At 43.7% G+C, this 23,587-nt stretch overlaps 3 protein-coding genes across 3 annotated transcripts; 2 read left to right on the top strand and 1 right to left on the bottom strand.

Annotated features, from left to right (window-relative positions):
• The first annotated feature begins 30 nt into the window (after window positions 1-30).
• Window positions 31-2,407, top strand: gpn3 (GPN-loop GTPase 3). The gene is made up of 8 exons (XM_076143324.1): window positions 31-237; window positions 376-484; window positions 693-860; window positions 965-1,089; window positions 1,248-1,363; window positions 1,460-1,556; window positions 1,655-1,783; window positions 1,895-2,407. Exons 1-8 carry the CDS (start codon window positions 190-192, stop codon window positions 1,958-1,960), a joined length of 858 nt encoding a protein of 285 aa, XP_075999439.1. The 5' UTR covers window positions 31-189; the 3' UTR covers window positions 1,961-2,407.
• A 269-nt stretch (window positions 2,408-2,676) lies between these two features.
• Window positions 2,677-5,051, top strand: arpc3 (actin related protein 2/3 complex, subunit 3). The gene is made up of 7 exons (XM_076143326.1): window positions 2,677-2,816; window positions 3,187-3,286; window positions 3,613-3,689; window positions 4,087-4,155; window positions 4,272-4,398; window positions 4,495-4,589; window positions 4,785-5,051. Exons 1-7 carry the CDS (start codon window positions 2,811-2,813, stop codon window positions 4,845-4,847), a joined length of 537 nt encoding a protein of 178 aa, XP_075999441.1. The 5' UTR covers window positions 2,677-2,810; the 3' UTR covers window positions 4,848-5,051.
• Window positions 5,052-5,220: 169 nt separating this feature from the next.
• On the bottom strand, window positions 5,221-8,572 carry LOC142992821 (ubiquitin-conjugating enzyme E2 G1-like). The gene is made up of 6 exons (XM_076143327.1): window positions 8,344-8,572; window positions 7,208-7,310; window positions 7,016-7,113; window positions 6,732-6,910; window positions 6,501-6,615; window positions 5,221-6,416 (listed from the first exon to the last, which is right to left on the bottom strand). Exons 1-5 carry the CDS (start codon window positions 8,384-8,386, stop codon window positions 6,529-6,531), a joined length of 510 nt encoding a protein of 169 aa, XP_075999442.1. The 5' UTR covers window positions 8,387-8,572; the 3' UTR covers window positions 5,221-6,416; window positions 6,501-6,528.
• Window positions 8,573-23,587: the final 15,015 nt, after the last annotated feature.

Raw genomic sequence — 23,587 nt, 5'->3', positions numbered from 1 at the left:
TTTTCAAGAGTTTTAGAATGACCAGTAGATGGCAGCAGCACGCCAATACAATGTATGTTCTACCGGAATTAGAGAGGTTGAAGAAGTGAGGTTTCTGATCACTCCAATGCGCGAATGGCGCAACAACAAACAAGAACTTCCAAGGACTAAAGTCACCTGTAAACCCTGACAGGAGAGGTCAGAGGTCAAATGCCTCGTTACGCTCAGCTAGTGATGGGCCCGGCGGGCAGCGGCAAGGTAACTTATCTTATTTATTCAAGTAAACGTGCTGAAATGCCTCAACATGCACATTGAGCTAAATGCTAAGCTAATACATGAGGCTTGAGTCTTGCATCCCAAATAAAGTAACACATTTGTTTATGTTTTGTTTTTCAGAGTACTTACTGCTCCACTATGGTCCAGCACGCAGCGTCTATTAACAGGTCCGTCCAAGTGGTCAGCCTGGACCCAGCAGCTGAGCATTTTGATTATCCTGTGATGGCAGGTGAGAAGAAGATACTGTTTATGTCCAAATGTATCAGGGGATGACATCATAATCAGCTCAGAACACAGCCAGAGGATCAGTGTCTTTCTGGGAATTACAAGAGAGATTTTCATTTCACCATAAGCTGAATATTATCACTTGAAAAGCATTTGACACCACTAAATGATGAGTAATCAAGGGTTTGCTGCTGTTGTTTTTGTGTCCTTAGATATCCGCGAGCTCATCCAGGTGGACGACGTAATGGAGGACAGCTCTCTGAGGTTCGGCCCAAACGGAGGCCTGGTGTTCTGCATGGAGTACTTCGTCAACAACTTTGAGTGGCTGGAGGAGAGTCTGGGTCACGTGGAGGACGACTACATCCTGTTTGACTGTCCAGGTAAGAGCTCAGAGGAGAGACTCACAAGGGGAGTTCATTTTAACAATGTAGCCATATTGTGCCTCACACAGTGTTGTATTGTGTTGACTTGTCTCTCTTTGTAGGTCAGATTGAACTTTATACACACCTGCCAGTGATGAAGCAGCTGGTGGAGCAACTCCAGCAGTGGGAGTTTCGGGTGTGTGGGGTCTTTCTGGTGGACTCCCAGTTTATGGTGGAGAGTTTTAAGGTAAGTGTTAATCTCTCTCTCCTGCGCTCTAATTCACTTTTGTACCTGAACACAACTTATCACTACGCCAGTGTACACATTGTTTAGCTATACAACACTTTAACAGTAGAAATGACATCAGATTTTTAAGTTTCTGCTACTTTCCTCCTCGTCTTTAGTTCATTTCAGGGGTCATGGCTGCCCTGAGTGCCATGGTGTCTCTGGAGATCCCTCAGGTTAATATCATGACCAAAATGGACCTGCTAAGTCCCAAAGCCAAGAAAGAAATTGAAAAGTAAGTTGTTCTTGTTCTTGAAAATCTGCAAGTATGAGGAGAGACGTTTCCCCGCTGATGGCAGCACTGATGACTATGTTTACTCTTTTCCCCCAGATACCTGGACCCAGATATGTACTCCATGATTGAAGATAACTCCGACTCCTTCCGAAGCACCAAGTTCAAGAAGCTGACCAATGCCATCTGTGGTCTGGTGAGTCATTGATTGGTTTTAACTCTGTACTTAGATTGATTTTGAACAGGAATGTTTTGGGATTGATCCCGTATGCGTCTCTATGTGTCTTCATCCAGATCGATGACTACAGCATGGTGAGGTTCCTGCCGTTTGACCGCACAGACGAGGAGGGCATCAACATCGTCTTACAGCACATCGACTTCTCTATACAGTACGGAGAGGACCTGGAGTTCAAGGAGCCAAAGGTGAGGATGGATACGATCCAACATAGTGTACATTTAACTTTGACATGTTTGATCCACTCGTACTGTGTCAAATATCTATTAACCACTCCTTCCCTCTTCTCCCTTCCCCAGGAGGTGGATGAAGAGGCCTCTAACGACAATTATGATGAGTTTTTCCAAGGCAAAATGGACAGCTGAGTGAGTGAGTGTGTGTGTGTGTGTGTGTGTGTGCGTGCGTGCGTGCGTGCATGAAGTTGGAAACACATTTGAAGAACCTGTAGGAATCATCCATCTATCCATCTTCTGTATCTGTGTTGGAGAGATTAGATGTGATGAGAATTTGATGGATGTCTCGTTTGATATTTATTTTCATAAATTTAGTTTATTTGTCTTTTGGTTGATTCAGTTTGTGATGTTGGTTTGTTCACTTTTACAGTTATTTTAACATTCTGGCATTGGAATGCAATTGTTAATGATATATTTTTATATTAAATAAACAAAAATGCGACTGGTCTGCCTGTTATAAGAAAACTAAAAGTTTTTGAATGTTACTGCTCCTTATTGATCAACATGTATTATATAACACTTTTCAAACCAGTACAAAGTGCTTTACATAATGAGGTCAAATTAAACAGTAAAAGAACATAGAGAACATTGATGCAAATGTTGTGTGTGTGTGTATATATATATATATATATATATATATATAATATATATATAATATATATATAATATATATATATAATATATATATATATATTATATATATATATTAAATATATATTATATATATATATTATATATATATATATATTATATAATATATATATATAAATAAATAAATAAACTAAAGACTCGAACCAGGCAAAAATGAACCATCACCCCAGGGATCTAAAGTGAACGAGCGCCCCCGGTGGCCTGACAAAGCATGACAACTGTGTACTTCCTGTTAGAGTGCTGCTGGGTGCGACAGGCGGAAGTAGCTCGGGCGCTGCTTGGTGTCAGTTTTTCTCTCGCTGAGCAGTTGGACTGATATTCATCACTCAACATGCCGGTGAGTGAAACCTTGCATACTCCACCAAAGACGCGACACGGTTTCCTGCTGGATTTGGAGCCGAAATCGGAACTCAATTCCGCTTGGAGGCGAAGAGGCCCGCGCGCGAGGAAATGTGATGACGAGACCCGTTAGCTTAGCATCGCAACAGCTAGCTTTCCATCTATTTAACTCGATAGAAAATGTCAGATATGCCAAACTAAACTACGCGTTGGCCGTTTTGTGCCCGTTTCGTCCCACGCAGTGACGTGGCGGCTTCACTCTCCCTACACGGCGACGGTGTAGAAGACATGTCACGGGTCCTTATCTGTTGGAATGTAAATGAATGTATAAACGCGTCTGGGTAACATAAGGTGCGTTTGATTTGCAGGCGTATCACTCGAGCCAGATGGGCAGCGACACCAGGATGGTGGGCAACATGGCGCTGCTGCCCATCAAGACCCAGTTCAAGGGTCCAGCCAGAGGAGATGGTACGGATGCAACCCCTCATACATACTGTTTATAAGTGTACAGGTCAGGACGCTGTGGCTAAGGACTGGAACGCGTCCATCCCTTATATGGGCATGGTTCTCTGCGTTTCTGCATCCTCAAGTTCAACTTCTTCAATGTCTCACTTCTCTCTTTGGTTGTGGAAGTTAGTCAGAAGTTTGATCAGTTTGCCTGCTAAATCTGATTTCCTTTTCTTATTTTAAAACGATATCTTAATAATCCAAATAGAAAATGATGAAGTTCTATGTAGGTTTATATACGTGATGACTTTGAGTCACAGCAGCACTTTCCTCTTTGACTCTTTCAGGCATCGACCAAGACATCATCGATGAGGCCATCTACTACTTCAAAGCCAACGTCTTCTTCAAGAACTATGAGATTAAGGTGATACTGAACGCACTTGCTCCTTATTTGGAGTTGGATTGAACGGGAAAGATGGCAGATCCCTGTTCAATGAACTTAACCAAGATTAAAATGAATTTGTCAGACAGTTTAGATATCTAGGTGAAAGAATGCATCTCGCCTGTGTGTGTCTGTGTGTGCTCCACCCCCTCGTGTGTGTGTGTGTGTGTGTGTGTGTGTGTTCGTGTCTGGAGGCGCCTGTCAGCTTCGTTTCTCCGCGTGTCTCAACCTGTTTCCTCCCTGTTCCTCTCAGCAACACAGTCTTCTCATATTTGCTCAGGATTCAAACTACACAACCTTTCACTGTTCAGACCCGAACACAGCTCATCAAAACATTGAAACACAGGAATTTTCATGCATTCTCTGTGTTTTGTTACAGAATGAGGCAGACAGGACGCTGATCTACGTCACACTGTACATCTCTGAATGCCTGAAGAAGCTACAGAAGGTAAACCACACACAAGGGATCACTTGTGTGTTTTATGCCGTATTAAGATTTGTGCTCTGTCGTTTGGTCCACTCACACTCTGCATTGCTGTATCTGCATTACGTTTGTCATTGCAGTGCAGTTCCAGAGGTCAGGGAGAGAAGGAGATGTACACTCTGGGCATCACTAACTTCCCCATCCCTGGAGATCCTGGTTTCCCTCTCAACGCCATGTATCTCAAGCCTGCCAACAAGCAGGAAGACGGTAAGTACAAACACAACTACGACTACCCCGTTACATGATGTTGGTCAGCGAGAGATGTGACCCATTCTGCCCGTGCCTCTCCGCCCCCTCCTGCAGAGACCATGAGAGCGTACCTGCAGCAGATCCGCCAGGAGACCGGGCTGAGATTATGCGACCGCGTGTTCGACCCCCAGACAGACAAACCCAGCAAGGTGAGTTCAGAATCGAAATGTGTTTTGCCTCACCTCAGCCTGTATTGTGACACACCAGGGGAATACTTCCTGTCATCAACTCCATGGTGAGAGGAAATCTGAGAGAATCAGGCAGAAAACAGGGAGTTACAATCAACTGTCCGTCTCCACTTTCTTTTTGTTGTCTTCTTCTAACGGTGGTTTTGTCTCTTGCAGTGGTGGGTTTGCTTTGTCAAGAGGCAATTCATGAACAAAAGTCTGTCAGCTCCTGGACAGTGAGCGACCGAGGACGTCCAGTTTGTGTTCGACATGTTCCAGATTTGTTTTGGGGGCGGGGGAGGGGGGGTCACAGGGGGTGGGGGGGGTTCTGCTTTTGTGTGGGAAAGATGGTTTTATACAGCCCAAGGTAATGTCCTTGCTTGTCTGATTGTTAATCATATTGAGCTGGTGCTTAATTCAATAAAGCAATCGTGGAGGAAGATATTGCGGCGCTGTTCTGTCTTTATTGCCCCCTAGAGTACAACAATGGAAGTGAGTCTCAGTTTACAGTGAGTGAAAGGTGCCAGGTGGTCCTGATCTGTACACAGAATCTGACAGGATGTGGAGGTGTGATACAAACTGTGGGGAGGTAACACAAATTTCACCATACAAGTCAGATGTCCACACTGAGCTTTATTGTGTTTAGTTCACAGTGAGGCACTCAGGACCTCAACAGCAAAACTGCACCGGCGACTCGCTCAGTAATATCCCCACTTCACAAACGCTTCACTGCGTCACCCTGACCAGCTGATCCACGTGTGGGGTAAAGATGCTACAGACGTCCTCTGCAATATGAATGTGGGTTTTCTGAAAGAGAACCAGAACCATCAGAACCTTCCTCTCATGGTTGACTTTGTATTTACACGGGTACAAGTGCAGCAAAGTTTGACTGTGAAACTGGTTGTTCTTTGGTTTGTATAAAACTTGTTTTTTCTGGATTCTAAACCTCAAAAAAGTGTTGCGTGTACTCTGCTGGCAGTGAAAGGAGTTAAGGCAGCTCTATGTGATCGTTTCCCCTTTGGGGAAGTAGAAAACACTGGAGGTACAGAGGAGACGCCAGTGTTCAAGTCCTTCATCTCTAATGACGGCAAATAGTTTGATTTAATATGAGAAGAGTTCATGACATCTACAGAGTGAATGGCTCAGTGTGGCAGACTGAAAATAAAGAGGAGAAATCTTCCAAGACAAACGACATGCACTTTAAAATAATTCATCTAAATAAATAAATATAGTAATAAACGTAAACTTGGGTTGAGTGACTGTGCGGTTCCGAGAGATTTCAGCCTCGCAGCATCAAATCCATTTACTTATGCAAGTAAAGTTTAGCAACTGACACAAAATTAATAAATGCTATGTTGATGGTTTAAAAATCAAAACAAAAAAAACATTAGCTCATGATCTTGCGATATTAAAAGGACCTTGATCGACTTGTTAGGATTGAGAAGTTGATTAAGTTTGAGTCAGGAAAAAGAAGGAAATGGTGCGGGGCGACATCGGCCAATTGATGTGGAAACAAACGGGGGGACGTCCGGGCTCCTGACAGATGGAGGGCGAGGACGTTTGCCTGGCGATGAGCCTGCTGGCCTTTAGAACGCTGCGAGAGAAAATACTGGAGGAGAAACGTGGTCTGGGATTTGCTTTAAACACAGAAAGATATGAAAGGCTAAAACATTCACGGCTGAAACTGATTTCCTGTGAGTCTTAATTTGTCTTTGGGTGACCGGTTGACGTTGGAAGTTTGGGCCACGTGGTCGTCCGAGTGGACTCGAGTGCAACCTGTTGTTCTGTCCACCGCTGACTGGTTCCAACCTGAAACAAAGCGATGGGAAGATGCTTAAAGGAATAGTAATGCATCAGTGTGACGAGTCTGTATTCAAGCATTCAGACTCTCACCATGGTGGGTGAAGGCTGGAGCGGCACTTCAGTCATAAGCCATTTCCTGACTTCTCCGTACGCAACGTGCCACCTTCTTCTTGAACACTCCGGCGGGATCGTCTCTCCACTCTTTCTACAGGCCACGGATCAAAGACACAACGGCGTCAACGACATGTAAACACGCTCACGTCTGCCTTGTTTGGGGTTATTCGGTGAAAATGAGACTCGTAAGCTGATCGCTGCACTTACAGCCGCGTCCACGTTGGCTGGAGAGTCTCCATTAGGGTCCGCTAACATGGAGATGACGCTGATCATGATGGTCTCCACCGTGTGGATGGGCAGCCAGCGCTCCTCAGGTTTCTCATAGCCGTACTTATCCTCCCCAGGCTCATGCAGTATAGAGATGCAAACGTCGCCATTTTTAGCCACTGGAGGAAAACACGAACAGGTAGAAGATAAAGATAAAACCACTCAGGCTTATATTGTCATGTGTTCATGTAGTTGTTGTTTGCTGGGAGAGAGGCGCTCCTTACCGTTGGGGTGCCACATTTCTGTGATAAACTTCATCTTGGGAGGTCTCAGAGGGTAGTCCCGGGGAAACGTTAGTGTGGCTTTGAAGAAACCGCCTTCACTGAAACGACAGAGGGGGCGGTGTTAAATTAAATGTGTGTGGAGTGTGTGCGCATGAGTCAACACGGAGCTTGTTAAGATGTCATTGGACTCACAATAACGTGTCCTGGGGTCCAATAACAACCACTTCCCACTGGTATATGTCATCGTCGTCTATGAGACCTGCAGAAAAGCCTTCCACTGGGTTCTTGTTCAGCTCTGAAATTCAAAAGAGAGTTGCCAGTCATTGGTCGGCAATGCTGAAGGTGCTGCCCTCATGTGACAAAGTACGAGTACTGCAAGGAATGTGTTCAACTAGGTTAAGTGTTGTAGGGAGCAAAACTCCCTCAGATGAAAACTTAAACCATGATATGTCCCTACACATTCATATAAGTTTACACACCATTTCATAATAAGATTACTCAGTAAATTTGTGTTTCTTAATTGCTGATTGGGAACAGATTGGGTGAGATTAAGAGTCAGGGTCAGAGTGGTACAAAGTGAAACAAGTCTCAGAATACAAGATGACTCAGCCACTCAAACAGCTATTGCTCAATAACTGCTCCTCCTCTATGCACCGTGTTAACATGTTACATTTTCAGATAGGAAAAGCAGGAAAACACTCTGGATATTGTGTGAAAGCCAGAAAAATATATCTCTATATTATTAAAATGATCAACCGTATGTGTAACAGTCCATGCTGGAGAGGAAAACGTGTTCATGTTTCCTCCATTTGTACAGTTTCTGATGTTTTGTCTTTGTGTCCATAAACACTCGAGCTGACATTTAACTTAGAGTACAGATCAATATTTACCATTCATTTAAATTCAGAAATTAGTCGCTGTCATGGTATGAAAGTGTTCAAACCTCGGCTTTCTGAAGAATTTAACTAATCCGAGAGGCGAAGGTTCTCCGTGTTACTCTTCTAACTCTGACTTCTATACGAAAGAACATTGAAATGATTTTTTAAGTGTGTATTATTGCGCTGAACGTGTGTGCTTGCCTGAGTGTCAGCAGGCTGCGCTGCTGCTTTCAGCCACATGGTCTGTGTGACACAACACATGGTGCTTTTCTACAGCAGCTCCTGTCAAAACTCATTTAATGTGTTATCTACTCCAGCTTGTATACATTCTAACACATAATGGTTCTGTTACCTCCTCATTTTTGGGGTTAAATCGTTGAGTAAATCGCTTCTAGAACGTAAACAGTGACATTAAAGGGAGCTAACTGTAGCCGGCTAAAGCTAACTTACCTGCTAGTTGTTTACGTAGCAACAGCGACGACTGTTCCGTCATTTTCCTTTTAAATTGGCGTGTTTCAGAGCGGCAGAAGTAATTATAGTTCAAACTGTGAGATGAAACACAAAATGTCACCAAAAGTGACGCTACGAGAAATTATTTAGAGGAAATATTTTGTCCCGAGTTCCTCTTCATCATCATCTCCGTCTGTCTTCTTCTTCACTGGAAAGCTCGTGGGCGTGCAGCTGCGCACTGCCACCTACTGGAACAAGCTGGGAAGTCATGATTCTGATTTAAATTAATAAATATATATAAATATAAATAGAATAATAACAATACACAAAAGAAATGACGAAGTAGAAGAACAAAACCTGAAAGAGTAGCAGTCTACATTTAAATATGTATATAATATCTATAAGAACTATGTATATTATTAACAATAAAGTGAATCAGAGTGAGTCAGTTCTTTCATTCCTGGTTTCTTCTTCTTGCCTCTCCCCTGCTCCTCCACAGTGTCTAGATCTCATGGTTTTGCTGTTGTTATAGTGACCACATACAAAACTTTCTCCATATGAATCTGTCAGTGCACTCAACATAACCCCTCTTCATTCTAGTGTCTGGTGTTGATGCAAGCTCCGTTTCTTCCCCTACGACTCCAGACAGACTCGACCACCAACCGATGCTTTGCTACCTCTCTCATAGTTTCAAATTAATATTACATGTTCTTCTCCCCAACTCTGTTCCAGACTTCACAGGGTCTCTCCATAGGCACAGGAGCATGGAGGGAATGATGTGATGTACTGCAATGATGTCCTGGGTGTTGAGGTTACGATGACGCGCCTGCTTCCATCCCTGTTCTCTCCACCATGGCCCGATGAATCATCTTTGTCCTACATGCTTTTCAATCTAAATTGAAGTCCATATCTATAATAATCTATATCACTGCCCTAAAAAGTCTGAACACTGAAATAACAATGTCCCAGTCTGTCCTTGTCTCCCTCCTCGTCCTCCTAACCTATTAAGGGCTATTAACCACATTTAGATCCCTGAAAGGCAACTTCCACATCTGCCTCGTCCCATTTTCTCAGCTGTCTTTAGCTGCTGCGTCTTCATCCTCGTACTCCTCTGTCCCCTATATGGGCTTTAACCCATAACCACATGCACAGATGATATAATGTCCCAAATACACTGCAGGCTTCTCTGTAGCACCTGAACAGGTTAAAATCCTTTATGTTGAGTTACTATAGGATAAAGAGCTTTAAGATCTTTTTCTTTATCTTTATCTTTTCCTCATTTGGAAGACATGAGACTTCTGCTACATGTCCCACTACTCCTACGTCTACTGCGGCTCTGGATTGTCCTCAGAGCCCGATAAACTTTATTCCATTCACTAACTGCCTCATTACATTTCATTTAATAATAAAACACGTTCATTTGAGCTGTGAATTCCACTCATAAAACTGGTAGTGGGAAAAAGATGGAAGGTCTAGTTTATCCTCACATCATCTACTCTTTTGATCTCATGCAAATCATCTTCATGGACACATTTATGTTCTCAATCATGCCTGTAGATCTCACCTGACAGAGTTGACCTCAGGTGGATCTCTTTGTATTTGATTGGACAAACTCCAGGGAGCTTTCTGCTGCTTCAGCCGGCAACCAATCACCTCAGGTCCTTTATCGATTGGTTACATATGCCCACAAGGCATCCATTACAAATGCAAAAAAAACAATTTTTAATCAAATATGAATCAGAAAGTATGGGGTGTTTGTTTTGCTTGCACACCTTCAGATCCTGCAGACTCCCCTCAATCTTTGTGAAGCCTTGGTTCGCATTTCCCTCCACATCTTCTTGCTCCCCTGCAGACAGCAGCAACATGACCAAACTGCAACACTACAGGGGTGTATACACTATATATCAATTCTTCTGCTTGATAGATTGTGCAACTCTAAAGTGACTCTGGCTGGTTTAGAATTTTCTCTCAACATTATTGATTTTCCCAGGTGGTACCGGGAGCCCGAGGAGTTCAGCTAAAAACGGGAGTGATAAGCTTTCTCTCTCTCTCTCTCTCTCTCTCTCTCTCTCTCTCTCTCTCTCTCTCTCTCTCTCTTTCTCATTGCAGTAGTGAAAGTGTGAATTAGCTTTTCAGCATCTTGCTGCCTTGGAAATAACCGTACCAAGGTGGAAAAGAGTTGTTTGGTCCTTCTCCTGTCGACAACTTCAGAGTCCAGAGTCCAAGGTAAAACCAGGAGGAGAACCACGGATCCAATACTCTTCGTGAGTGCACCTACATGACCAAGCAATAAGTACCTGCATCCGTCTTCATTTATATTGAAGGAGCTCATCCGTTCAGACGTGCTGCCATTGAGTTAACGCCATCTTCATCACCCGCTCTCTAGAAATGTATCGCTGTGTGTCATCAGCATAGGCAAGGAAATCAATGGAATGAGAGAAAAGCAACGGACTGTGACAGCTACTCGTGCAATTGTTAAAGAAACGTCCCTTAATGATTTTGTCTTTGAGAGGTTTCTAACAGCAGAGTGTAGGAGCCACAGTTAGCTCAGCGCTATTAATTGTTTAACACAAGAAGGCTTTCAAACAATATCAATTTCTTTACAATGATATAATGTGTCTGTGATTATCTCATCAGAGGATTTGTCTTCTTCAACCTTGTGGCTGAAACACGTTCTTGCGGGGGAAAAAATAACATAGAATGGAGAGCTGTGGTCAGTGGCTGATCGGAGGTCGTTTGTTGCATTGATTAGCTCTGTCTCATTGCTTCTCGGTGCTCTAAAGCCACAATGAAGTTTGCTATCGACATTTCTAAGACTGAGAAAGTGAATGTGTCGCTGCTCTATAGTGGCTGCTGACGGGAGATTGAATTAAATGAAATGGAAGATTAGAATTTAAAGCATTTCCACAGGTTTTCAGATTGACACAATGAATTTAGTCCTCCTCTCTTGAGAATGGATGAATGTGTGCAGTTCAATAGCAGATCCAGTTTTGGAATTTGGAATTTGAGGCAATTTCTATAAAAGTATCACACCAACGGAACAGACAATGCAGCCGCCACGTCTCTGGTCTGAATGAATCAGTTGCTTTTTTTCCTGAGGAAATGTTACTTATGACACACCATAAATAACATTTGATTGATGTCCCTGGTGTGAGGCTCACAGAAGTCAGTGCATAAGCAACTCTGCACCCTTGGGTGCTTAAAGGGATTCAGGGCAAATACAAAGTTGAGCCCGCGGCAATTTGGTTTCTAAAAGTGGTTCAGGTGGATCACAAACTGCTCCACAACACGGAGGCTTCTATTATTGAGAACAGGATGAAAGCTGCATGGACGGAGGGAATCCAGAGTCTCTGCTGTGAGCTCATGAACTGCAGAGATCTTTGTTTTTGTTGTAAACAGATTAACTGCATCTTGTTGTCAGGTGTGCTGCTGTCTGCTGCAGCTCAGGATCAACAAATACACCATGACTGCTACCAGAGCACAACATATAGGAAACTGAAGCGTTTCATTTACTCAGATTAAAAAGTAAACATAGCATAAGTAATGTTTAGGAGAACTTTGAATGGCATTTTAAAGTCAATATAAGTGCATTAAAAATGTTTGACCTTTCTATATGCAAACTACCAATGTATTATGTAAATGAATAGGATGTTTGAAATGCAGCAGCGCGCGTCGTGGATGGAATGAAGTTGACATTTAAACAAAAGCAGGCTTGTTTCTTTATGGAGATATAAACTCATCAATCCATATCCAGGCACAGAAGAAAAAACAAATACAGATCCACCAATTCAAAAGCCAATTTGAATGTTTTCCAATGTCCAATAAGGGATCTATACATTTGATCGAAAAATACATGGAAGAGTCCTATTCCCTAAGTAACTGGAACTGACAATATGATGAATCACCTCCCAAAATACAAAAAAAGTAAGTAAGTAATTGGAGAGGAAGCATAGTATTAAACATTACAACCATAATGTTTTATAAGCCAAAAAAGTATTTAGATAAGGAAAAAATGGCAGGACACAATCTGAAAACAGAAATGAAACAGAGAATAAAAAGCATCAGAACATATAGAAATGTCCAAAGTGTTTTATTTTCTAAACTTGATTCAATAAAAGACTGGAAAAACTGGAGTTTGTAATTGAAGAACAGAGTAAAGCCGCGAGGAAAAAAATAGGTTGAAGAAAATATAATATAGTACAAATTTAATATTGTTCTTGGCAACTTCAAACTATTGGCTTTTCTCTCCATCTTATTAGACCCCCAGAGTAAAGGCCTCGCTGTGTTACTGAGGAGGAATCGGAGCACAATCCACACCAACTCCCAGGACACAACAATTCATCATGAAAGAACAACATTACGTTCTTTTTTTAAACTTATTATATCCAGCAAATTTCCCTGAATGACCCCTACATAGAATTGCTACATGTTTTGACCTTGACTCCTTTAAATCCATTAATTACCGAAGGAGCCAGAACTTCTAGTTTCAGTACGGAATACAAATATCATCCATTACTCTTGGAAACAAGTTAAAAAATCGTTGCTCGTCGTCTTTTTTCAGGTGAGCACGATGAAAGAATCCCTCGGTGTTTTTCTACCTGGGCTGAATATCGATTCTATCCCTTTTCTTGCACTCAGGTTTAGTTATTTCAGTTGATGGTGAGGATTTGAGACAACAGGCCTTGCATGCTGACAAATTGTGAGGTGTGTAACCTTATGAAGATTACTAATGAGATGTCTTCCTCATTAACTTTAATGGGGATCCGCAGCGTCACAGTTAATGTTAGTGACTCTGGCATGTAAATCAAGTTCACAGTAGTGGGGATGGATTTAAATGAAGCCGTCTTGCAGTATAGCCTATTAAATATCAAATGGACCTTCTTACACTTAATCCTATAACTAATTGTCCAATTTCCATCCATTTTAATTAGCTTTCACTCAGGAAAGCTCCTCCTCTTCATCTCGCCCCCCTCTCTCTGTGCTTGATCCCACGGAATCCTTATTTGATACACGTTTCTATCTCCCTCACCACTTTCCCTGTTACACACAAAGATTGTAAATTACATTACGATCATTTGGCAGACGCTTTTATCCAAAGCGACTTACATTACATTACCACCCTTCGCAGAGGGGGGAGCAATTGAGGGTTCAGTGCCTTGCTCAGGGGCACCTCGGCAGGGGCTCGAACCGGCGACCCTCCGGTTTTCAAGCGGAAGCACTACCCACTGAGCCACTGCCTCCCAAATGAAAGGAAATCATCAGTTGAAGCAGTTCAAGGATCTGAAGTCTGACACACAAACCAAAGATGAAGAAACAGAACAAAGAGGATAAAGAGTAGGAGGAGAAAGAGCTTCTCCTTCATCATGCTGTGTTTCAAAGCTCCTCTACAGCGTTCATGTAAACAAGCCTCTCAATAGAGGGCAGTGTGACACAAAGTTTACCTGCAAGCTGCAACATCAGAGATTTGAATGGTGTTTATACTTATTGACTGTTTCCATACACACCAGGCTGCTTAACACACAACACTCAGTATAATCTTACAACCACAATACATCACATGCTGCACTATAGGTAGTAACTGTGTGAGATGAGAGATACTTTCCTTGTGCAGTCAACAGAGCATTTCCTCTGACATGTTGGGTCACATCCCATCTTCTGCTTCAACCTAAGCTTATACATTAGAGTTATCTTATACTAGGCTTACAGATGGTGAAAATCAAAGTGAAACTGTCTCCATTTAAGTTGAATAAGTGCAAAAAAGTCTTTTCTTTGGGAGGGATGAAAACACAATTAACGACAATTTTAATGAAAGATATAAACTATTGTCACAACAACAACCTCCGAATCGTGATAACTTTTCACATTTATCACAAGTATAACATTTATCATGCAGCATTGCTTTGATAACATAGTTCTAATCTCAATCAGCAGCTTCCTGTCCCTCAACTTTGCGCCACTGTCCATTTTATTTATGTTTGATTATCACATTGATGTGCCGCGGTTTAAATAATGGCGTATTAAATCCCTCAGGGACGCTCAACACCCTGCGTGGCTGATTACATCCTGCTGTGATTTAAACATGCTCATCCCTCACAAACACCCTTGGAAACCCCCCCGCCCCCCATGTTCCGCCCACCCGCCCTGAAATTAGTGAGTCGGTCAGAATGATTAATAAACCACAGATAAATAATCACCGTGGCGCTGACACATCACACTCTGGCGTCCAGCTGCAGACCTTCCTGTCCACGGCGGAACAGAATTAGGATTTGAAAGAAAATGGGTCTTTCAGAGGTGAAACCATGAGGGTTTGTTTGGGTTTAGGGTCAGTTTCCGTCTGTTTGTGCGTCATGAATGAAAGATATAAGCTTCATCAATACGGCTGTACATTAATCACCACATTTACTATGGATTAAAGGTCTATCTTGGCGCTTAGGAAGTAAAGGTTAACCAACATCTGACCTTTTAATGCAATATAATGAGTCAGACCCAAAGGAAATCATAGAGATGAATGGACTTGCATACATACAATGAACCTTTGACTCATGTTATGGGAAGTTAGACAGCAATTAACAGGATTTTACCATGAAAACACTCTTTGCACCTTTGCTCACTAACTGAGCCTTATAGGATCCGGAAATACTTTGGGAAAAATCAGGATGGTACATTTTAAATTGTGCACAGTACTGATAAAAAAAAAACAATTTCCCTGTGGGCAGTGGGCCCCCGCAGGCTTTACGAGCAGGAATAACTGTCCTGATTGTCCTCTCAGCTGGTCACAGAGAGAGAGAGAGAGAGAGAGAGATAGAGCGAGCGAGAGAGAGAGAGAGAGAGGGACGGAGAGAAGCTTTGTGATCCACATGGCCAATGTTTCCTTTTATCCACTTATGCAAATACACAATATGGCAAGACACAGAGGCAAACAAGTCTGATTAATGGGATTAAAGGACAAAAACAAGATTGGCCCAGATAAAACAACATCTAAAGAGACCAAGCATGAAAAGATATACGCTACAAAAGAGAAGTGGGGTATTTGATTGAGTCATTGAGCAGCCTCTTCAAGGAAATAAATGTACTTTGAGAGATGCGTCTTTCTTTTCTGAAAAGCATGATTATGGGCTATTACGTCTGATTTGGTCGGAGAAAAGCCCTTGATCAGGGATGGAGAGCACATTTCACATTTGCTGTTTTGAGTTCCAGAACAAATCAATACAGAAGATTAGAACAAATATTATTATGCTGGAGCCATTCTGTTCATTTCTCCTCTGTGAAATGCCATTCTGTGTGTGTGTTTGTGTGTGTGTGTGTGTATCCTCAAACAGGCCTGATGAGGGGTGAAATTCTTGAAAGTAATTTACTGCTAATATACCTCTGATGTTTAATTTGTAGTAATCGCACACTGTAAACTCTCCCTCTCCCTCTGTCGCTCTCTCTCTCTCTCTCTCTCTCTCTCTCTCTCTCTGTCTCTCTCTCCCTCTCTCTCACTGTGATCCGAGCTCTTTTCTTTAGACATGTGGAACTTGTAAAAGCATTTGCTGATTGTACGTGGCTGAGCAAAGTGCAGGTTGGTGTTGAGATTCTAAAGTGCTCCTTTCATAATGTGCCAACCCTGCCCTGCCTCCATTTACACGACGTCTTTGTTCCGTTTGCTCGGTGCTGGGAAAAGGCTGAGAGGAGGCGGGAACAGGACTCCTTATCGTTTCTACCTGAAAAGCTGAATGCTGATTTATGAACATGCGACACGGCTGCAATGAGCACAGGTGGTGCAATCAGAACCACTTCCCTCTCGCATCGATACGTCTGTATGGAGATTTTCCCGGTCGTTAACTTTTAATCATTGATTCCACAAAATCTACACATTGTCATATGCTATCTTAATCATTATAGGTGCCTCTGGAAGGTTTTCAGGAACTGGTTTCCTGTATTTCACTCTAAACCCAATTCATCTCTCTTACTCCAGGTTTCAGGTATTGCAGGATGTTGGTCATGAGCAAACACAGATGGAGACGGCGTTCTTGTCCGTCCCAAGTAAGTAAATCAGTTCTTGAAGCAGGAGTTCTTTAGTTTGAAGTTGTTAAATTCAATTTGGAAGTATAGGTCCAAAAGCACCTACACACACACACACACACACACACACACACACACACACACACACACACACACACACACATGAATAATTACATCTTTCCTGTGAGATAAGATTTCCATATTTTCTCATGAATCTTCTTTAAATAGAGGAATCTGCAGCTGTAATTTATTGGCTTCCAGCGTAGAAATGGAACATACATATTTTCATATATCTTATTAATGCAGTGAGGACGGGTTGTGCCGCCCAGTTTCTGATGCAGAATAACCATCAGCAATAACTGAGCACACACACACACACAGGTATGATACGCAGGTTGTGTGTGTGTGTGTGTGTGTGTGTGTGTGTGCGTGTGTGTGTGCTCGTGTGTGTGTGCGTTTACAGTTTTATTGTTTTGGACAGTGACTCCTTCAGTGGGATCAACAGGTGACAGACACACACACACACACACACACTGCATATGAAGGACAGTTAAGCTCTCCAGACTGAGCCAATATGAAGTAATAAAGATGTGGTGGAAGTTTAAGCAGCGAGAGCTTCCTCACCAAACACACACACACACACACACACACACACACACACACACACACACACACACACACACACACACACACACACACACACACACAGGCCTGATATCTCGCCGTAGCCTTTAACCCAGAATATTTATTCCTCCTTCCTTGGGTTATTCCCAAACCATGCATTCACTTCATCTCCATTGCTGATCCTGGTCCAGGTTGAGGTGAAGGAAGCTAAAGTGTGTGTGGCCTGTCGTTTGCCTCCAGCTCGGCTTGTGGAGTGTTTAGAGGAAGAAAGAATAGACTTTTATCTCACTTGGACCAGAAATGTTACATGCAAATCTCTGTGACAATTAGATGTGTCACTTTTTTGATTCCATTAGTTTGAGTTCAAAAGTTCATAATGGTGTAAGAGTTAAAAGTCAAAGTGTTGATTAAAGCGCCACCATCAGGCTCCTGCAAATGTGTATTTCTTTCCTGTTTTGCAAGAAATGTGCATTAATCATGCAAATCTGAACAAAAATTCAGCAGATTAATCCACATTAGGTCAACTGTTAGAAATGGAGGCTAAGATAATGAATGCAAATCACCTGGTAGTCGGTGCCGGAACGTTCCCCTCTCTGTTCTCCCTCCTCTCTCCTCTCTCCATGGCCACTCTGCTCCCTGCGATGATGCTTAAACCCGTCTTCTGCCTTTGTGGACTGTAACCCAAACAATCTCACAGGATGGAGAAGCACTGACTTCAAATGTTACAGCAGCACATTTTAATTTCATCTGTCCTCGTCTTTCCCCCGCGTCCGGACAATGTAGTGTATGTGACATGAAGTCGTCCTACCAGGCCTCGGCGGTCAGGTCCTGTCCCCATTAGTGACCATAAAGCACATGTGGCTGTAATTACAATGGAGTCACTGTGGGGAACGAGCAAAGAAGAATATACGGCTCCCAGAGGCCTGCGGCAGTTTTTGCGCTCATCTTCTACGACTAAAAGATGCACGATCTTTGGTTTCTCTGGAGACCTGCAGTGCTGCCAAGTGTGTTTGGTGTAGAGATGGTGAAGACGCTCACCATCCTGCAGGGCACAGAGGGAATGAATCCCTGTATATATATATATATATGTACAGCATATACAGGGAGTCAAACTTCAAGGGATTTGATTGTCAGCATGAGTTTGATTTCGTCCACACTCGTCCAGAAGCAGCCTGCAGAGACGACAGAGAGACAAACCACCAGTCCAAAATCTAACTGTGGCCATTTAGAAGAAACAAGATTTCTTTCGATCGAAGTGGAACCTCGGCGCCTCGCCACGAGAGAGCGAGGAGCAATATTACAATCCCGTCCCCCTGCTTTGCATCACGCCGCTCTCTCCCCCTGCAGGCCTGTTTGGCTGCAGATTGAGGAGAGGACAAAATAAAGGCGACTGCTGCAATTTCATCCCTATTGGCCCCGTGGCAAATTGGCCCTTTATCAAGCGGGGGCCTCATCTATCAAGGGGCGAAGACGGGTATTGAAATTGCCCCAACGGCCACAAATCAGAGCGATGGATCGGCCTTTATCTGAGACAAGGCCGTCATCACTCTGTAGTGGCTGGAAGGAGAGGAACCGGGCCGTTTTAAAGCGTATCCCGCGTTTGATTGATGCGGCCTGCTTGACCTCTCTGTGACCAGGAACATCTGGCCGCCAGCCAAACCTGTGCTTAACCCGGATCATTATCTGCCTGCATGTGTGCGTTCGATTCCCCTTCACTCCAAAACTCTCACTATGTCTTCCGCCGTCCATTTGTTTTCATTTGGACACTCCGCTGCCGCCGTCGTCTGTTTGTCCCCCGCCTCCTTTTCAGCTCTGGTTAGCGTTGAGTTCCGACTCTCCGTCTCCGTCTCTGCCTCTTTCTCCCTCTCCTGCCCATCCTCCTCTTTTCCATTTCTCATTCCTCGCCCCTCTCTCTCTCTCTCTCTCTCTCGTAGGCGCTCACAGTCTCATTCCCTCCCTTCTTCTTCTTCCCTCCTCTCCTCTCCTCTCGCCTCGCCACATTCATTTTCCGCGGGCCAATCAATGCAAATAGAGAAAGACTATAATGAAGGACAAGACAAATGGCCGCCGTATTGTCAGCTGTTCCTCTGCAGTTTTAAACATTACCCTGCCACCGTGATTGATGAAATGTTGCGGCCACGTAATACTTTACCCTCGCCATATTCCACACCAGCGACTGTCTATAATGGCACAACGTCTAGACTGCCAACGGCGACATCATCTTGCCGTCTATCTTGCAGGCTTCACCCACCCACCCACCCACACACACACACACATACACACACACAGGATGATTCCCTCTACGCAGTGACATTCTAGATCCATTTACCAATAGGGACAAAGTGGTGACAACATTTGAAGTTATGAAGTTTTGATCCTATGACAGTGACGCACCAGGCTGATCGATGGATCGCTCGCTCGCCCACAGATCCTCCCTCTTCTTGATTCTTGATCAATTCCATGAATTATGGTTCCGACTAAAAGCCCATCCGCAATCTAATTCTCCTCTTAATTATATTTTAACCTCCCCGCTTTGATTTGATTAGATTCAATCGTGTGATCATTAACCCGCCGCCGCTTCAGAAACAGAGATATTATCTTGGAGCGTGGAATCATTAACATCAACCTGCTGGTGGAGCGATTCCCTTTCCTGCTTGTTTCAGAAGGAACTCACATATCAGTCCGGAGCTCCTTAGATAAAGATAAACAGTTAGAATGATTGCGAGCTGTATTCTTTATATGCGTCCTGGTTTGCAGCAAGTAGCCGGCATAACTCTGCTCTTTGCCCTTGGCGCGGGGCAAAAAAGTGAAGCGTTATTAAATGCTAATCAAATCTACCAAAACCAATTCTGAATTCTGAAAGTCTTATCCAAAACCCATCCCCTTGACTCGGTGTGTGTGTGAGGTGTTATCAGTCCCTAGGGGGGGAAGTAGGGGAACCTTGGCCTCGAGTAGTGTCGGGGAGGGGGGAGGGGGGAGGGGGGGGGGGGGGGAGAGACAGAGAGAGAGAGAGAGAGAGAGAACACCCACACACACAATGGACGCCTGCGGAAAGTAAAACAGGTCAGGACTCCAGTGGTCTGATAAGGCAGAGGCCTCATGAATTAAAGAGTGGAAGAGGAAATATGACATTTTTCTTTTTCCGATGTGTCTATCGGGATTACTCTCTCGCCAGTGAAATTACCTGGAGAGAAGATAATGGACTGCCAGAGACGACGTTCATTCTAGGTCCCTCTCTCTCTCTCTCTGCCCCTCTCTCTCTCCCCCCCTCTCACCCTCTCTCTCGCTCGGCGTAAGGGCAGATTGGCGTTGGCATTGAAAATGTGAAACTGGTGTACCATGGTTTTGGGACATTTGAGTGAAGGGAGAGTTCTATTATCATAATGGGCAGTTTGTAAACGGTTGAATATATATTTTTCTACGCTATAATGGAGCTTACTCTGCTGTGAGTCATCCCATGTTGGGTGAATATTGGATTCACGTGGCTCATTGCACTTCACTCACAGTAATGATTGAAGCTCTTCATGCTACCTGGTGGTATTTTTTTGGAGGCGGGTCTTAAAGTTTTTTTTCCCACTAAATCCGTGTTGGTCAGTAGGAGGCCCTGCAGAGACGTGACCTTCAGCACAGAGCAATGAATTGATTGATTCTTATCAGGAACAATAAGGATTTCAGCTAATTCGACAAACTTAAACCCTTTCGGTAATATTTAGTGACATCCTGGATCATAATTAATAACTAATCGACATGAGTAGAAGCAAACTGATGAATTGTTGTGGTTACATTGACATTGATTACTGAAAGGAATTCTTTATTTGGTGGAGTTTGGAGCTTTGAACAGAAATGTGGATTTCAGTAATTATAATAAAAGAGGTTTTTTGTGCATGTGATGTATTCATGTGAGCTCGGTCCCGAACGAGGTCACATTCCCATTTTTCTGTCTTTCGGATGGTTTGGGTTCAAAAGCTTTGTGCTTCATCGAGCGTCCATTGACCGGATTGACTTTAATTAACAGTCTTGACTCCATCCAGCACTCGAGTCCTAACAATCACAAGGTTGTAATTATTACTTCCGCATACTCACACCGCAGCAGGAATGAGCGGCGCGGCCTTGGTTGAACCTAACCTTTAAGTGAGTGTGTAGGCGGCGCCGAGGACGTCTGTGCTGGCAAAGTGATGAATGAGTCACACCGAGAAAAGCCGGATAAACTCTGCAACTCTGAGCCACAGGAGCCATCGTTTCTCTTCGCTTCAGTGCGCTGCCAAAAAAAAAACGACACTCCCGAGTCCCGAGTTTAGCCACCAGCCTCTGGAGCAACATACATGAAGCGCTTATTCCTCACTCCGCTAAAGGTCGCAGCGTCCTCCACGGGGTCTTTTGTGGGCAAACAAAGTGAACGGGAGCCGGAGGGGAGGAAAGGTGGGTAAATAGTTTCTCTAATGGAGTCCTAATCTGTGTAGGGAATCTGCACAGCGCTCCGACCCCGGCCCCCCCCTCGCCCCATCCCGGCTGTGCCAGGCGGGATGATGAGACAGAGGTGACAGTGTGGCAGTTATTATTAGTGGTATCATTGATCAGGCGTGCGCTGCGGCCGGGCCAAGAGGAGGATGATGGATTCAGTTGCTCCGGCCCCAGTCGAGCCACGAAGGCTGTCGGGAAAGAGAGGGAGTCTGGGAGGGAGCAGTGTGTGAGGAAGAGGACAAAGTTAGACAGAGAGAGAGAGAGAGAGGAAGAGTGTGAAGAAGAGTATGAGATGCTGTTGTTTTGTTCTTCTATAAATCAGGTGGGGGTTTTGTCTGTAGTTCAGGCTGAATCTGACAGGACGCCTCCGTCTCCAGCGGCGACACGTTCCACATGAAAGAGCTCACGTTGTTGAGCCGGAGCACAGTCATGTATGGACAAGGATTTTCGGAAGTGAGGAAGACTCTGATCACCATCTCATATCTCTCTGGAGCGTTGCCTCTTTTTTTCTGACCCATATTGTATTTTTAGTTTTTTTTCCCTTCCTTTTGTTTTGTTCATCTCGACCCGTCCTCTCCACCCTCTCCACCCTCTCCTTCCTCTCCACCCTCTTCACCCTCTCCTTCCTCTCTATCCTCTTCACCCTCTCCTTGCTCTCTCCCTGTGTTACTCTGCCGACCTGCGAAGCGAAACGCTGCTGAGGAGAGATGTTTGTTGTCTGGTTCTGGCATCCGGCCTGTTCCGTCTCTTGACACTTACAGGACTGCAGAATAAACACACACTCTCAACATTCACACAGAATCTGGATCAGATGATGTAATTCCTATTGAACGTAGCGTGTCTGCATCTTTTAGATTAGAATTAGAGGAAATATCACACCTTACCCTCTAAACTATATTCATATATTCACTTTTATTTCAGTTTTCTCTTCCTCTGCTGCAGGTATGACGGCGGCTGTCTCTTTATTTATTGAACACGGAGCCTCTGTCACTTCTTTTTCAAGCTAAAGAATCAGGGACAAAGAGGACAAAATGTATGAAAGTAGAAGTTCCGTCCTCAATCACCTTTCACTGTCAGCTTCAATAGTAAATCACTTATTCTATAAGAAGCAGAGCCAAACTGTGATTGGTGCGGGCAAGCAAATGATTACCGAGTCTATTTTTTTGATATCTTTATTCATTTTCTTTGACGTTTTTAAGATCTTTTTGTATGGTGAAGGTCTTCTCGCGTTGCCCCGTGGCGCTGGGATATCTTTTTAGGTGTCGGATTCAGTATGAATAACACAATACTCTGCTGACGGCTTTGCCTTTTATAAATAATCAAAGTGGCGGATCTTAATCCCCGCGGTGAGGCTGAGGAGGATCTCAGTAGTACAGATCCAAGACCGCCGTGATGTGTGTCACCTCACATTTAGGGATCTGAGGGCTGAAGGGGTTACTGGGTTGCTCTAATTAGGGGGTTGCGGCCATGTTTTGTCTTTGACTAGGCCTCATCGTCTCTCTCTCTCTCTCTCCCTCTATCTCTCGCTCTCTCTCTCTCTCTTGAGGAAATGGATCGACCATTGTGTAATCCCAGCCTGTTACTTGTGGATATGTGGCGGCTTTAGTCTATTGACATTTGTGCATGGATGAGATGATCCAGTCGGACGGTGAGGACTTTAAGTCTTGAAACCCGAGTTGATTTTCTAGCTCATAAATGAAATGAATTAAAGACTTAAACACATAAATGATGGTGTGTTACCTTATTGCTGAGACTCCTTGACTACTTGAGAACTTCCGTCTTGTCTGACTTCTCTTCCTGAGTTTATTTGCTGCAGGGACACATTAGAGGTCAAACTGCAACTCAACCTTTTGGCTGATTTGACCTTTGGCCCTCTGTGACCCCCGGTACCTCTGCCCAGTGCCCTCATGCCACTTCCTTCTTGTCCTTGTCCGATACAATTTCCTAAATCTTTTTGTTTCTCTCAAACCATATCTGGAGTTTGCTTGTCTTTGTTTTTTTTGCCAGTTCTCTATTATCAAGAGAGGCTTTACTTCACTTACCCTTTAGTTTGGTTTTCTGCTGGCATCCCTGCAGCATTTCATCCATTTGTTAAATATTAATGTTGGGTATGGAGGGTGAAAGGTGCCACCCACCTACAGATTTTCCCACATAT

The sequence above is a fragment of the Genypterus blacodes genome, unplaced genomic scaffold (genome assembly GCF_046128005.1).
Source record: "Genypterus blacodes isolate CSIRO-AG114 ecotype Tasmania unplaced genomic scaffold, CSIRO-AGI_Gbla_v1 ptg000023l_1, whole genome shotgun sequence".
Classification (NCBI taxonomy): Eukaryota; Metazoa; Chordata; class Actinopteri; order Ophidiiformes; family Ophidiidae; genus Genypterus; species Genypterus blacodes.
This window is presented reverse-complemented; position numbering and strand designations above follow the sequence as displayed.

Coding starts and splice junctions, on each gene's coding strand:
- arpc3 (XM_076143326.1), top strand. Junction 3,287..3,612: donor GGGTCCAGCCAGAGGAGATG/GTACGGATGCAA, acceptor TGACTCTTTCAG/GCATCGACCAAGACATCATC. Junction 4,590..4,784: donor AGACAGACAAACCCAGCAAG/GTGAGTTCAGAA, acceptor TGTCTCTTGCAG/TGGTGGGTTTGCTTTGTCAA.
- gpn3 (XM_076143324.1), top strand. CDS start 190: ATGCCTCGTTACGCTCAGCTAGTGATGGGCCCGGCGGGCAGCGGCAAG. Junction 238..375: donor GCCCGGCGGGCAGCGGCAAG/GTAACTTATCTT, acceptor TTTGTTTTTCAG/AGTACTTACTGCTCCACTAT. Junction 861..964: donor CATCCTGTTTGACTGTCCAG/GTAAGAGCTCAG, acceptor CTCTCTTTGTAG/GTCAGATTGAACTTTATACA.
- LOC142992821 (XM_076143327.1), bottom strand. CDS start 8,386: ATGACGGAACAGTCGTCGCTGTTGCTACGTAAACAACTAGCAG. Junction 7,114..7,207: donor GGACCCCAGGACACGTTATT/GTGAGTCCAATG, acceptor CTGTCGTTTCAG/TGAAGGCGGTTTCTTCAAAG. Junction 6,911..7,015: donor AGAAATGTGGCACCCCAACG/GTAAGGAGCGCC, acceptor GTTTTCCTCCAG/TGGCTAAAAATGGCGACGTT.